The sequence below is a fragment of the Dama dama genome, chromosome 11, assembly GCF_033118175.1.
Source record: "Dama dama isolate Ldn47 chromosome 11, ASM3311817v1, whole genome shotgun sequence".
Taxonomy (NCBI): Eukaryota; Metazoa; Chordata; class Mammalia; order Artiodactyla; family Cervidae; genus Dama; species Dama dama.
Window position 1 is genome coordinate 57553012 of NC_083691.1, and position 15577 is coordinate 57568588.

The 15577-nt window shown below is 43.5% G+C and overlaps 1 gene segment (V, D, J or C); it reads right to left on the minus strand.

The window, feature by feature from the left end:
- Nucleotides 1-7498: 7498 nt before the first annotated feature.
- Nucleotides 7499-8362, minus strand: LOC133064831 (immunoglobulin kappa variable 2D-29-like). The segment is given in 2 exon segments: nucleotides 7499-7915; nucleotides 8299-8362. Coding segments are annotated over 2 exon segments (381 nt in total).
- Nucleotides 8363-15577: the final 7215 nt, after the last annotated feature.

The window sequence follows — 15577 nt, forward strand, 5'->3', positions numbered from 1 at the left end:
CTACACAGACATTTCTCCAAAGAAGACATACAGATGGCTAACAAACACATGAAAAGATGTTCAACATCACTCATTATCAGAGAAATGCAAATCAAAATCACAATGAGGTACCATCTCATGCTGGTCAGAATGGTTGCTATCAAAAAGTCTACAAACAATAAATGCTGGACAGGGTGTGGAGAAAAGGGAACCCTCTTATACTGTTGGTAGGAATGCAAACTAGTACAGCCATTATGGAGAACAGTGTGAAGATTCCTTAAAAAACAGGAAATAGAACTGCCATACTACTCAGCAATCCCACTGCTGGGCATACACACCGAGGAAACCAGAATTGAAAGAGACACGTGTACCCCAGGGTTCATTGCAGCACTGTTTACAATAGCCAAGACATGGAAGCAACTTAGATATCCATCAGCAGATGAATGAATAAGAAAGCTGTGGTACATATACACAGTGGAATATTACTCAGCTATTTAAAAGAATGCATTTGGACCAGTTCTAATGAGGTGGATGAAACTGGAGCCTATTATATAGAGTGACGTAAGTCAGAAAGAAAAACACCAATATAGTATATTAATGCATATATATGGGATTTAGAAAGATGGTAACAATAACCCTATATGCAAGACAGAAAAAGAGACACAGATGTGCAGAACAGACTTTTGGACTCTGTGGGAGAAGGCGAGGGTGGGATGATTTGAGAGAATAGCATTGAAACATGTATATTATCATATGTGAAATAGATTGCCAGCCCAGGTTCAATACATGAGACAGGGTGCTCAGGGCTGGTGCACTGGGATGACCCTGAGGGATGAAATGGGGAGGGAAGTGGGAGGAGGGTTCAGAATGGGGAACATATGTACACCCATGGCTAATTCATGTCAATGTATGGCAAAAACCACTACAAAATTACAAAATAATTAGCCTCCAATTAAAATAAACAAATTAATTTTAAAAAATCTTTAAGATGATACTCAAATAAGGAAAACCTTAGGAACAAAGCATGCAACGTGTATTGCAAAATGGACTTGACTTCCCGCTGGTGTGCTTTTGACCCAAGGACCAGGTGACAGTAGGTACAGGCATAGATAATTTCAGTGTAACCCTTGTAACTGGAGCACCAGTTCAGAAATTGTGTCAAAGCAGTCACCTGCCTTGAGTTAGGAATCTTCTGGGGCTGCTTGGTGATATTCTGGTTTTTGTGTGGTGGTATATCCCTTGGTTGGATGTTCTGCCCAGATTTCATTTCTGGACATGAACAGCTGACACCAAATTGCATGAAAAGTTGCCCCAATGGTAAGAGATCTCTCATGTGTCCCATAAATAAGACTGGGATACACAACACTTTTGAGGGTGTTGAATATGTGTTTTTTCTTAAAGGAATTGTCTGACAACCTTCTGACTTCTGGACACTACATAGTCCATACGTAGGAGGGCTGGTCTGGCTCATGGACCAGGTGACATGGAATCTGCCAGATTTGAATGGGGCCAGAAAAGCAGAGGGCTGTGCAGTAAGTTCAGCTGTGGTGCAAGCAGCCCTGTATCCTGGGCCAATGAGACACAGTGAGCTGATCAAAGACATCAACTATCTGGACATAACCGACACTCAGAGATCAGCCGCTGAGCAACAGGAAATACACCAGGGAAACCAGTGGATGCTCCAGGGGGGACATGGCAGCACTTTCCTGGAGGGACTGTGGAGCATGAGCTGCCTTGGTCAGAAGGAAGGAAGAGGCTGTGGGAGGCTGTCCTAGTGATGCCCTGACCTCTGTTTACAAAGAGAGGACTCAGTGTCTGTGATTGAGGGCCTCATGGTTTCTTTCTCAAGGCTCAAAAGCTGTTTCCTCTTGAGCCCAGCTGGTGTCAGCTCATCCTCTGGGCAACCCAGCTGGTTCTGCCCCTGAGAATCTGAGTCTTTATACACTGTACAGGGTCCAGTGAGTTTCCTGCTCAGAGAAATACATTTAGCATCTCCAGGCTCCTCATTGATGATGGTAGCAAGAAGTCAGTTGAATTTGGGATAAAACTGTTCCTACTGTGAATACATGTAGAAATACCTGCAGATGTCCAGAGGTTCTTTGCTTGTGTTACAAATTCTCTACATAAACCATTTCTTAAACTATTATAATTAAGAATCCAGTTTTAATTGCACTTGCTACAAAACAGATTATTCTGGAAAGGATGACCTCTAATAAGTTTTACCCCCTTAACCAGAAACAGTATTCTACTGTCCAGGTGGATTTGAAATTATTTAATGCAATTCACTGTTATACTGTTCTTGGGGTTCTCAAGGCAAGAATACTAAAGTGGTTTGCCGTTCCCTTCTCCAGTGGACCACATTCTGTCAGACCTCTCCACCATGACCCATCCGTCTTGGGTGGCCCCACATGGCATGGCTTAGTTTCATTGAGTTAGACAAGGCTGTGGTCCATGTGATCAGATTGGCTAGTTTTCTGTGATTATGGTTTCAGTGTGCCTGCCCTCTGATGTCCTCTTGCAACACCTACCCTCTTACTTGGGTTTCTCTTACCTTGGAAGTGGGGTATCTCTTCATGGCTGCTCCAGCAAAGCGCATCCACTGCTTCTTACCTTGGACGAGGGGTATCTCCTCACAGCTGCCCCTCCTGACCTTGAACGTGGAGTAGCTCCTCTCAGCCCTCCTGCACCATAAAGAATGAAGGGATGGAGCCAAAGCAAAAACAATACCCAGTTGTGGATGTGACTGGTGATAGAAGCAAGGTCCGATGCTGTAAAGAGCAATATTGTGTAGGAACCTGGAATGTCAGGTCCATGAATCCAGGCAAATTGGAAGTGCTCAAACAGGAAATGGCAAGAGTGAACGTCGACATTCTAGGAATCAACAAACTAAAATGGACTGGAATGGGTGAATTTAACTCAGATGACCATCATGTCTACTACTGTGGGCAGGAATCCTTTAGAAGTGGAGTAGCCATCATGCTCAACAAAAGAGTCTGAAATGCAGTACTTGGATGCAATCTCAAAAACGACAGAATGATCTCTGTTCATTTCCAAGGCAAACCATTCAATATCACGTAATCCAAGCCTATGCCCCAACCAGTAATGCTGAAGAAGCTGAAGTTGAATGGTTCTATGAAGACCTACAATACTTTTTAGAACTAACACACAAAAAAGATGTCCTTTTAATTATAGGGGACTGGAATGCAAAAGTAGGAAGTCAAGAAACGCCTGGAATAACAGGCAAATTTGGCCTTGGAGTACAGAATGAAGCAGGGCAAAGACTAATAGAGTTTTGCCAAGAGAATGCACTGGCCATAGCAAACACCCTCTTCCAACAACACAAGAGAAAACTCTACACATGGACATCACCAGAAGGTCAACACTGAAATCAGATTGATTATATTCTTTGCAGCCAAAGATGGAGAAGCTCTATACAGTCAGCAAATACAAGACCAGGAGCTGACTGTGGCTCAGATCATGAACTCTTTATTGCCAGATTCAGACTTAAATTGAAGAAAGGAGGGAAAACCACTAGACCATTCAGATATGACCTAAATCAAATCCCTTATGATTATGCAGTGGAAGTAAGAAACAGATTTAAGGGACTAGATCTGATAAACAAAGTGCCTGATGAACTATGGACGGAGGTTCATGACATTGTACAGGGGGCAGGGATTAAGACCATCCCCATGGAAAAGAAATGCAAAAAAGCAAAATGGCTGTCTGAGGAGGCCTTACAAGTAGCTGTGAAAAGAAGAGAAGCGAAAAGCAAAGGAGAAAAGGAAAGATATTCCTATTTGAATGCAGAGTTTCAAAGAATAGCAAGGAGAGATAAGAAAGCCTTCCTCAGCAATCAATGCAAAGAAATAGAGGAAAACAACAGAATGGGAAAGACTAGAGAAAATTAGAGATACCAAGGTAACATTTCATGCAAAATGGGTTCGATAAAGGACAGAAATGGTATGGACCTAACAGAAGCAGAAGATATTAAGAAGAGGTGGCAAGAATACACAGAAGAACTGTACAAAAAAGATCTTCATGACCCAGAGAATCATGATGGTGTGATCACTCACCTAGAGCCAGACATCCTGGAATGTGAAGTCAAGGGGGCCTTAGAAAGCATCACTATGAACAAAGCTAGAAGAGGTGATGGAATTCCAGTTGAGCTATTTCAAATCCTGAAAGATGATGCTGTGAAAGTGATTCACTCAATATGCCAGCAAATTTGGAAATCTCAGCAGTGGCCACAGGACTGGAAAAGGTCAGTTTTCCTTCCAATACCAAAGAAAGGCAATCCCAAAGAATGCTCAAACTATCACACAATTGCACTCATCTCACACTCTGGTAAAGTAATGCTCAAAATTCCCCAAGCCAAGCTTCAGCAATACATGAACCATGAACTTCCTGATGTTCAAGCTGGTTTTAGAAAAGGCAGAGGAACCAGAGATCAAATTGCCAACATCTGCTGGATCATCGAAAAAGCAAGAGTTCCAGAAAAACATCTATTTCTGCTTTATTGACTATGCCAAAGCCTTTGACCGAGTGGGTCACGATAAACTGTGGAAAATTCTTAAAGAGATGGGAATACCAGACCATCTGACCTGCCTCCTGAGAAATCTGTATGTAGGTCAAGAAGCAACAGTTAGAACTGGACATGGACCAACAGACTTGTTCCAAATAGGAAAAGGAGTACGTCAAGGCTGTATATTGTCACCCTGCTTATTTAACTTTTACGTTATATGCAGAGTACATCATGAGGAACACTGGGCTGGAAGAAGCACAAGCTGGAATCAAGATTGCTGGGAGAAATATCAATAACTTCAGATATGCAGATGACACCACCCTTATGGCAGAAAGTGAAGAGGAACTAAAAAGCCTCTTGATGAAAGTGAAAGAGGAGAGTGGAAAAGTTGGCTTAAAGCTCAACTTTCAGAAAAGTAAGATCATGGCATCTGGTCCCATCACTTCATGGGAAATAGATGGGGAAACAGTGGAAACAGTGGCTGCTTTATTTTGGGGGGGGGGGGGGCTCCAAAATCACTGCAGATGGTGATTGCAGCCATAAAATTAAAAGACGCTTACTCCTTGGAAGGAAAGTTATGAACAACCTAGATAGCATTTTAAAAAGCAGAGACATTACTTTGTCAACAAAGGCCCGTCTAGCCAAGGCTATGGTTTTTCCAGTGGTCAAGTATGGATGTGAGAGTTCGACTGTGAAGAAGGCTGAGCGCCAAAGAATTCAGGCTTTTGAACTGTGGTGTTGGAGAAGACTCTTGAGAGTCCCTTGGACTGCAAGGAGATCCAACCAGTTCATCCTAAAGGAGATCAGTCCTGGGTGTTCATTGGGAGGACTCATGCTGAAGCTGAAACTCCAATACTTTCGCCACCTCATGCGAAGAGTTGACTCATTGGAAAAGACCCTGATGCTGTGAGGGATTGGGGGCAGGAGGAGAAGGGGATGACAGAGGATGAGGTGGTTGGATGGCATCATGGACTCGATGGACATGAGTTTGAGTAAACTCTGGGAGTTGGTGATGGACAGGGAAGCCTGGCGTGCTGTGATTCATGGTGTCACAAAGAGTTGGACATGTGACTGAGTGAGTGAACTGAACTGAACTGAATGCAATTCACTCCATGTCAGAGAATGTGATTAGCATGCCTATGATAAATTCAAAAGTAATTTTAGAGCATTTCTAAAAATGGGATGTATTTGAAGAATTTACATTCTACTCAGCTATCACTAGAAACAGAAGTCAGACCCGCATTTAGGAATGACCCTCTTGTGTACCCAAGGTATTTATTTATTGTTTGAATTTTTTGTTTTTATAGCAATATGTTACAACTTTCTAAGCTCCAAAGTGATTCTGGTTAAAATACAAAATAAATCTCCATGAATGTTGGACAGTTTGGAAACCCAGCTACTGAAAAATTTACCAATAACCAAAATGTAAAGTGGAAAATTCATATTTGAATAGCATCAGGGGAAAATGGAAAATGAAAATTAAATGACTTGAAATAACAAAGTCAAAACATTCCTTTCTTGTTGACCGAACATTTTCTTCTTATATCATTTTACAAAACTGCATGTGGACAGAAGCTCTGACTTGGCTCAAGTGGACCAACCCATCTGGAAACAGTAAATCCACCTAAGATTTGTGGCCCCATAAGGTAACTTCCATCATAGGGGATTTGGCTGAAGTCTGAGTCAGCAGGCAGGCTAGGTTTGCTGGGTCAGAAAACAGAAACCTACTTATTCAGACTTTTTCTTTTTCTTTTCTCAAGGACTCTGTGTGCATCCTTAATACTTGTCTGATTGCTGGAAGTTGGTCTCCATCTCCTCGGTATTTACTGGGTTTTGCACTCTTAAGACATTCCCTGTCACTGTCGGTCGCACCTCCCCAGTCCAAACATGTGGCCTCTGCTGGACCACATGCAGGAGCAAGTACATCTTTGAGATTCTCCTTGGCTGAGTAAAGTTGACAGTGACTAGGTGACATGACCTTGGGTCTCTGCACAGGAACATCACTGAGCCCTTGATGATGGAAGATCTCAAGCCCTGGCCACACAGTCATTCCCTGTGTCATGTGCAGTGGCCCAGACACAATCTGGGAAACCAGGCAGATAGCCCTTTCTCCTTGTAATTTTGTAAGGAACATACTGGGTTGTCTCTCTAGGTTCTTCTTATCAGCACCACTGTTTTCTATCCCACCAAATCGAAGCCAAACAGCAGTATGTTCAGTTGTGTGTGTTAACTTGGCTCCCTTCACGTTTCCATTCCTGCAGTCTTCCCACACCTTAGAATTCCTAAGTTTTGAGAAAAAGAGCATGTCGTATTATTCTGAATCCTTTCAGTGTTCTATGGTATAAATTCTTTGCTCTACAGCTTCCAGTTTATGTTATTTTTAAAAATGTTAAACCCCAGCTTTAGGAATTCTAATACTCATATTTGTGTTTCTCTGAAAAGTAACTGAGAGAAATCAGAGATGTTTGCATTGTGATATTGTGTCTGCCATCATTTCAAAACAAAAAAATTTGGGGCATTCATAACTAAAAGCTTTCACTAAATTTTCCCCACTAATTCCACCTGGGGGCTGCTTGTAGAGATTGTGATCTGACATATGTTGAAGGAGCAGGAAAATACATAGTAAAAAGGAGACTCGGAAAGTGTGAAAAGTGAAAAAAACCTGTTTTTGAGTATTGTGACCTTTTATCTTCTTAAAAGTATACCCAAGCTAGTAATCCCAGCATGTATTTTGCTACAAATCTGCCTCATTGTCCCACTGATATACTGACTGTATTTATTCTACATGTCACTGTACACAAGGGGAGAGAAATAGGATGAGCTCTCACTCACCTCTCCCTCTTCAGGTCTGTTTGCTCAGAGGGCACTTAGACCCTCCATTCTCCTGCTGGTGCTGTCACTCAAGGCTGTGCAGCTGATGGTGTCTGAGGTGCAGCTGAGGCTCTCATGGTCCAGAGTCCTCAGCTTCATCCTTCTCCCCTGACCTCCAACATGTTTTCCTACACCATCAGAGACTATGCCTACCTGCTCCCCAGTCAACACATGTGAGCAGCTGGGCGACCAGGAGAGGGGGGGTTTATGTTCAGAGCTGTACCACTGTGGGAGGTTCTTGTATACTCTGCTGGCAGTAATAAACTCCAGCATCCTCAGCCTCCACTCTGCTGATTTTAAGGGTGAAATCTGTCCCTGACCCACTGCCAGTGAACCTGTCTGGCACCCCAGAGGCCCAATTAGAAACCAAATAGATCAGGAGCTGTGGAGACTGGCCAGGCTTCTGCAGGTGCCAGCTCAAAGAAGTGTCTCCATAACTATCTTCAAGGCTCTGACTGGCTCTGCAGGAGATGGACGCCATCTTTCCAGGGATGACAGACAGGGAGAGTGGAGTCTGGGTCAGCACAATGTCCCCACTGGATCCTAAAATAATGAGATGAAAGTACAAGATTTCAGACAAACTTGAGAATTATATACAGAAAATTTCCATTTATTATTTCATTCTAAACTATTTGTGAGTCTGATTAATATCCGACATATCAAATTTCAAAATGAATCAGAGATTTACAAAGAAAAAGAGGTCTCTAGAGTTCATGCCCACTTGCCCACACTTTCTCTGTCACAACCAGAGCATATATACCTTACCCCTCTATATCCATCCTCATTCTCATGTTGCTAAACATCATATGCCCTTTACAGAGGATAAGGTATGTATCTAACATGTGGACAAACACACATGAAAAGCAGTGCTTCCTCAGAGCTCACCACTCTCTGCATCCTCCTTCTCATCCCCCCTCCAACCTCACCTGGGATCCAGAGCAGGAGGAGACCCAGGAGCTGAGCAGGGAACCTCATGTTCAGAAGTGTGAACTGAGGAGTCGTGATAAGTCAGAGCAAGACCAGAGCTGAGCTTCTATCTCAGACTTGCAAGGGAAGGTCCTCCCTGGGGAACAACATGCAAATCCCCTGGTGTGGACAGAACCCAAGGGAGTGGGGAGACTGATGTGAGCAAAGGAAGTAAACCTTCGACCTAGTACAGATGAAATTTATGCTGCATGAGGAGTAAAGAGACATACTTACATGTTTCTTTCTATTTTCTTTCCCTATTTTATAGTTTTTTAGAACTTTCTCAGTCTTACTATACTTCTCTTTAATAAGGCTGAGTTTTCATGATTATGTGGTGATTTTCCTGCTTCATGATATTTATGTAAGAGACTCTGGATTTGTTGTTTTTCAATTTAATAGCGATTAAAAAATCAGGGATACTTAAAGGGGATATATCGTAATTGCCCAACAAACAAAGGTTTACATGTGTCACTATCAGGACAAATACATAGAATGCATCACATTCTCAAATGCTGTACTCTTAGTTACAGTTTTCAAGTTAATAACTCTTCCCAACCAAGGAAACTGTCATATTGAGAGTTAGAGGAGAAGTATATCTAACTTCAGGTAAAACTGGGTTTAGAGCAGCCCAGGATAGTGAGTCAGAGCTGCGATGGAGGGAGCACATAGAAAGCATGAAGAAGACTTGAATCAGGAAATTCTGAAACAGATTTAGTTGAATGTTTTTGGAAACTCTGACTACATGACATCCACATGAAATGTAAATTTCATAATGGTTTTGTATTTCTAATATATAGATATGTTTTGAGGTTTAAAAGAGTACATATCAGAATGATTGGGCTTCCTACATGGCTCAGTGGACACAGGTCAGGAAGATTCCCTGGAGGAAGAAGAAACCCACTCCAGTTTTCTTGCCTCTTAAATCCCTTGGACAGAGCAGCCTGGAGGGCTACAGTCCATAGGGTCACAAAGAGTCCGACACTACTTATCAATGAACCAACGAACAATCAGAATGCTTAAGCTTATCAACACAAGGGTTTTTTGCCAGAGAGACTGGGGGAAAGACAGTTTTCTTAGAACCACAGAGCAGACCCTCCCTGGGACCCCGACCCTGTCTATAAACAAACATCTCTGAGTTTGGTAGTGAAGTTAGCATGGGACAGGTCTGTGCTTCTGTGGCCTAGAGAGCCGGTGGCTGGTCCTTCAGGGTCAGTGATGCTGAAAGCTGAGGGAAAGTCAGCATTCAGCCGTCTGTGAGCATCTCAGCCAGGGATCCAGACCCTGGGGAGCTCATGACAGGGACTCCTGGGCTCAGGACCTGAGGCTGTTCCCACCTCCTTCCAGGGCTCCCCACCGTTTCCTCCTCCCCTAGCTTGTTCTCCATTGAGAGGAGCAGCTGCTCTGACCCTGATTCCCTGGGGGAAGCAGCTGCTCAGATGAGCACAAGGGCTGAGCCCATGGGGCAGGGGTGTGTTTAGGGCCATGACACGTGTTGTCCCAGTGAGGGTTCTGTGCACAGAAGTCACATGCAGGGTCCTACCTCTGATTACAGGAGGTGACAGCGGATGTGAGTAAATGTGAGTCTGATCTCTAGGTCTACAAAGCCAGGAGCGCCGGCTTAGGGAGAACCTTTGGTTTTGCTCTTTCTCACACCTGGTGTAGGGAACACTTGATCTCTGTCCTCCCGATGACCATCACTAACCAGATCACCCTCCAGAGACCTCGTCCTCACTCCTCTCCTTTACTGGATGGACCTTCTCACTCACAGTTCTTTCTACTTATCCCCCCTCCCCCCCAATTAGGTTGCCCTCCGAGATTCGAAAACTTCCCCCAGACCTGCCAGTGAGACGGTTTCCTGGTGTTTGGAAACTTCTTCTATTAAGACTCCCTTCCCGGGATGGATCTCCATCCCTAACTCTATTTACTCTCCTTTTATCTTTTATATTTTGCCCTACCTCCTTTTGAAGACAATGGGCTGCTTTTCTGGGTGCCTGATGTCCTCTGCTAGCGATCAGAAGTTGTTTTGTGGAGTTTGCTCAGTGTTCAAATGATCTTTCAATGAATTTGTTGGGGAGAAAGTGGTCTCCCCGTCCTATTCCTCCTCCATCTTCCACAATTCTTTCTAACATGTATGTTCATTGTCAACTATGTCCCCAGACTCACACTGTCCTTGGGACAGATCACCTACAGGACAGGAGGTGATCGAAGGAACAGGTGTGTAATTAAGTGCCCATTGATTAGGTCATTGAGAGTCTTTCCCAAGTGTATGTGCCCTATTGTCATGGAATCTGCTGTGAAATTATTCATGCTGCAAAATGTAAATGTTGAATAGAATTAAGAAGCATTAATAATAATAATAAAATTAATAATGATACTCAGAATGGGTCTGGGCTCTGGGACTTTATTACCAGAGACCCACACACTGAGCTTCTCTGAGATCCCTGTGGAGCAGGTGCATCTTATGTGACTACTTTTTGAAAAACACACTAAGGGTTTTCCCCAGTGACAGTATAATTTCTAGGGCAATGTGTAGCTTTTCTTTGCACATTTTCAAGCACCTTTTTTTTTTTCCTGATGCCCACAAATATATCATAAGTGCTCATGACAAAATACTCCATGGTGCCACATAGTATGCTCAGCTTATAATAAGAAAGTACCCCCATAGTTACAAATCCTTAGAATCTTGTCTTGATTGTGGTTTTCATCCACTGGTGTCAAGTGCCTTTTCTAAACCTGTCTATTTTCCCCCTTGATATTGTAGACCTCAGTGTTTTAATGAAAGCAAGACTATATTTGTTATATTTGTATTTAGGTAGATTAACATACATATTTACCCCAAAAATGTTTTGGATGACTTAATATTCTGGAATGATTTTTATCACTCAGAAAGTGTTTAAGTTTGATTCTGGCAGCTGAAGTGCTAGGTGTTTATCACTTCCATTCAATCAGGGAGGCACGACTTTGAGGCTGGTCCTCAGCCTGGTGATTCCTTGCTCTTCCTCCTTCATTCTCTCTCCCAGGTGTGGTCCTTCCCCCATTCTACCTGAAGGCTTTGTGCTAATCAGGATCCAGCCTTCTCTGGGGTCCTTGGAGACTTATTTTTACCTCTGACCATAGACATTACAGAAATGTCTGCTTGGCTTTGAAGCCTTGACTGTCTATTTTCTTTTAGATTTTCAGCTTATGAGCAGCTGCTTCTGAGACAGCAAAAGAGTTACAGCCACTAAAGAGAGCTAGATACAGTTTTCCCATACAGGCTTCATTACTTCTTTTCTCAGCTCTTCAAATACCTGCTCTCTTTGTATGTCTGCATTCATTCTATGGAGATGAAATGGAATTAAATAATAGGTGTTTGGATTCCCTGGTGGTGTGGCTGGGAATTCACCTACTAACATAGGGGACAGGGGTTCGATTCCTGGTCCAGGAAGATCCCATAGGCTGAGGAGCAACTAAGCCTGCAGGCCACATCTGCTGAACCTGTGCTCTAGATCCTGGGAGCCACAGCTTCCGAGCCCATGCACTTAGAGGCCATGCTCAGTAAGAGGAGAGGCCATCACAATGAGAAGCCCATGCACTGCAATGAACAGTAGTTCCAACACTTCCTCCTAAGCCACCACCTCCTAGGTCATGGAGTTGTCCCTCCACACGTGGAAATATAGGCTATCTTTCTAGCTCTACAGGCCTTTATACACATCCTTGCTATCTGGAAGTCATTTATATGTCCAGTGATGCCAGTTCTGGCTATCTCACCAACAGTCACTGCTTCTTTCTCCAATTAGAGAGAATGTCCCCTGGAGTTAGAGCCTGGATTAGGATAAACCAAAAAGCCAGGGTCAGCCCAAATCCAGGAAAATCAGTTCTCTCCAAAGTAGGATGAAGACCAAGACCACATTCCCTGGAGCTGCTGTGAGCTGCAGAGAGGACAGGTAGGAGGAGATATAGGAATGAAGATGAAGCCAGCTCTGTCATGAGTAGAACAAGACCAAGGAGTCCCCAGGCCTTCCTGTGGTGGCTGCAAAGACAGAGAATCTATGTCTACAACACACACAGGGAAGCAGTCTGTGCATGACGGAACTGCCGTCATCTGTGTCCTTGAGGATTCATGGATCAGATGTCATATAGACAAGTGTTGATCAGAAAACTGTAACTTGATACATTGTAATATCTTTTTACCCCAAACATATTTTTAAAGCCTGTGTTCAATATAATACTCTTGTCTACAAGGCAATGAAGATCTCATAATTCATGATGTGGAATAGATTATGAAATGCAATAAACAGTGCGGCTAATTAAACCAGTGGGGGTTTATAGCTAGTTTACCATTATTTCGTTTAGTAAAATAAGGCACAAGAGAGATCGAATGTGTGTTTTCTTATCTCTTCCTTTTTCTGCACCCAGTCCTGAACAAGAGCATGTTCTGTGTCAGTCTCTCTATTGTTCACTGCAGATGCTGGCATTTGGGGACAGAGAATATGGTGATGGCTCCACCCCGCTACACATGACTCAGCAGTATCACCTTGCTTCCTTGGCTACTCAGCTTTCCTCCACAGGCCTTTCCCACCACAGTCTCCTCCCTAACATCCCCTCGATGGGTCTTTCCGCAGTCAAAAGCAGCCCTTGCCCTGGGATTGCTCCACAATCCCTAAACTCCAGCTCTCAGCCGCTGTGCCTTCCAGGAGACCAGTGTTCCTGTCAGGAGTATGTATGGCTGCTCTGATTTTCATCCCATTTAGGCTGCCACAGATCAGCTGTTTCACTCTCAGCCTTAAATGTTTCTCTTGTGACTCAGACAATTGTCCTGCTGTGGGGATCAGACCCCTGCTCCAGTTCCCCCACCCACTGAGGGCAGGTCCAGTCCTACCAACACTCCTGTTACTTCCCCTAGTTCCTTCATCCTACCAAGTTTTGCATGATTCTATATATTCCTTCGGAGAAGGCAATGGCACCCCACTCCAGTACTCTTGCCTTGAAAATCCCATGGATGGAGGAGCCAGGTGGGCTGCAGTCCATGGGGTCGTGAAGAGTCGGACATGACTGAGCGACATCACTTTCACTTTACACTTTCATGCATTGGAGAGGAAATGGCAACTTACTCCAGTGTTCTTGCCTGGAGAATCCCAGGGACGGGGGAGCCTGGTGGGCTGCCATCTATGGGGTCACACAGAGTTGGACACGACTGAAGTGACTTAGCAGCAACAGCAGCAGCATATGTTCTTTTCCACTGGTCAGGTACTCCTGTCCGCTCTGAGCTGGTGTTCTGCATGCACTTCTGTGTCTGAAGGTATATTTCTGATGTATCCATGGAAAGTGATGCACTCCATGTCCACCTACTCCTCCACCATCTTGTTCTCCAGTACTCCCCAGTTTTCTTTATAGTCCAACTCTCACATCCATACTCGACAACTTGAAAAACCATACCTTTAACTAGATAGACTTTTATTGGCAAAGTAATGTCTCTGCTTTTTAATATGCTATCTAGGTGGGTCATAGCTTTCCATCCAAAGAGCAAGCGTCTTTTAATTTCAGGGCTGCAGTCACCATCTGCAGTGATTTTGGAGGCCCCCCAAAAATAAAATCTCTCACTGTTTCCATTATTTCCCCATCTATTTGCCATGAAGTGATGGGACCAGATGCCATGATCTTAGTTTTCTGAATGTCAAGTTTTAAGCCAACTTTTTCACTCTCCTCTTCCACTTTCATTAAGAGGTTCTTTAATTCTTCACTTTCTGCCATAAGGGCGGTGTCATCTGCACATCTGAGGTTATTAATATTTCTCCCAGCAATCTTGATTCCAGCTTGTGTTTCATTCAGCCCAGCATTTTGCATGATATACTCTGCATATAAGTTAAATAAGTAGGGTGCCAATATATAGCCTTGACATACTCCTTTCCCAATTTGGAACCAATCTGTTGTTCCAAGTCCAGTTCTAACTATTGCTTCTTGACCTGCATACAAATTTCTCAGGAGGCAGGTCAGGTGATCCGGTATTTCCATCTCTTTAAGAATTTTCCATAGTTTATCATTATCTACCCTCATAATAAATGTTAAAGTGGATGATAGGGTACTGTTAATTATGTGCATTATATTGTTTATCATTATATTGTTTATCTCTAGAACTTACTCCTCTTTCAGAGTGAAACTTTAGACAAATTACTGGGAAGAGTTTTGTCCCCAGTAGATCACATACACAACTGAGAAGTAGAGTGAAGAGACACACCTGGTGTAGTGTGCATTCATCTAAGATGAATCTACAGCTTATCACATTCTCAGTCTTGGCCTAGGACTGAGCCGGGCTGGGACCCCAGGAGGTGGGGGGACCCCTTGTGATCAGTGGGTGAGGACAGTATGTGGTTTGTACTGGAAGCAGGGTGGGCAGGTGTGTCCATTACTGAGGAAGAGATGAGATGGCCTTGTAGGAGATGGAGATGCTCCCTCCCATGGCCACAGACCAGAGGGAGGGGATGGAATCGGCACAGCAGCCCCACAGGAAACTGGAAAATGATGGAAGCAATGTTAATGTAAGTGTGTAAGACAAGTTATTTTTTTTAAATGCTCCATACTAGGACATTTTTAATAAATGTAAGTCAGTGTTTACATTTTATCTAGTCTTTAAGCATCTGTCACCTGAATCAATGACTAATACACTATCCTTTGTCCTGTTCTCAATTATCTCACGCTGTAGATGAAAATAACCATCATAGACCTCATACTGAAAATTACCAATTTGTAAAGAAAATACCATGAATGTGGAGAACCGAAGCCAGAGGATCCGTCCCAGCAAAACCACCCTGGACAGAGGAACCTTGTGGAAGCGTCTTCTGGCCAGATGAGCAGGATGAGCACAAAATTTATTTGTATACATTAAACAAAGATTGTCCAGAGCTCATGTGTGTCTTTGTGCAAAAGACCCCACATTGCAAGGCATCAGTCCATGAACTTCATTCAAGGCTCTATGAGAAAGCCCTCCCTGCGACTCATTGGCGGGTTGTACTGAGACCCCTGGGTAGAGATAGCAGAGCCCGACCTTGGGGATGGATAAGATGGTTCTCACTTGCTACTCCAGGGTTTCAAGGTGAAACTAGGGGGTCAATATAGAAAGAGAAAAGAGTCTCAAGTTTGTAATTTTTAATTTGGTATTGAGAGATATCCCTTCTGTTTGTTTTTCCTCTCCTGAATGTGTAACTACAGGTTTATGTTAAGTTGCTTTAGTCGTGGCTGACTCTTTGGGAACCTATGGAC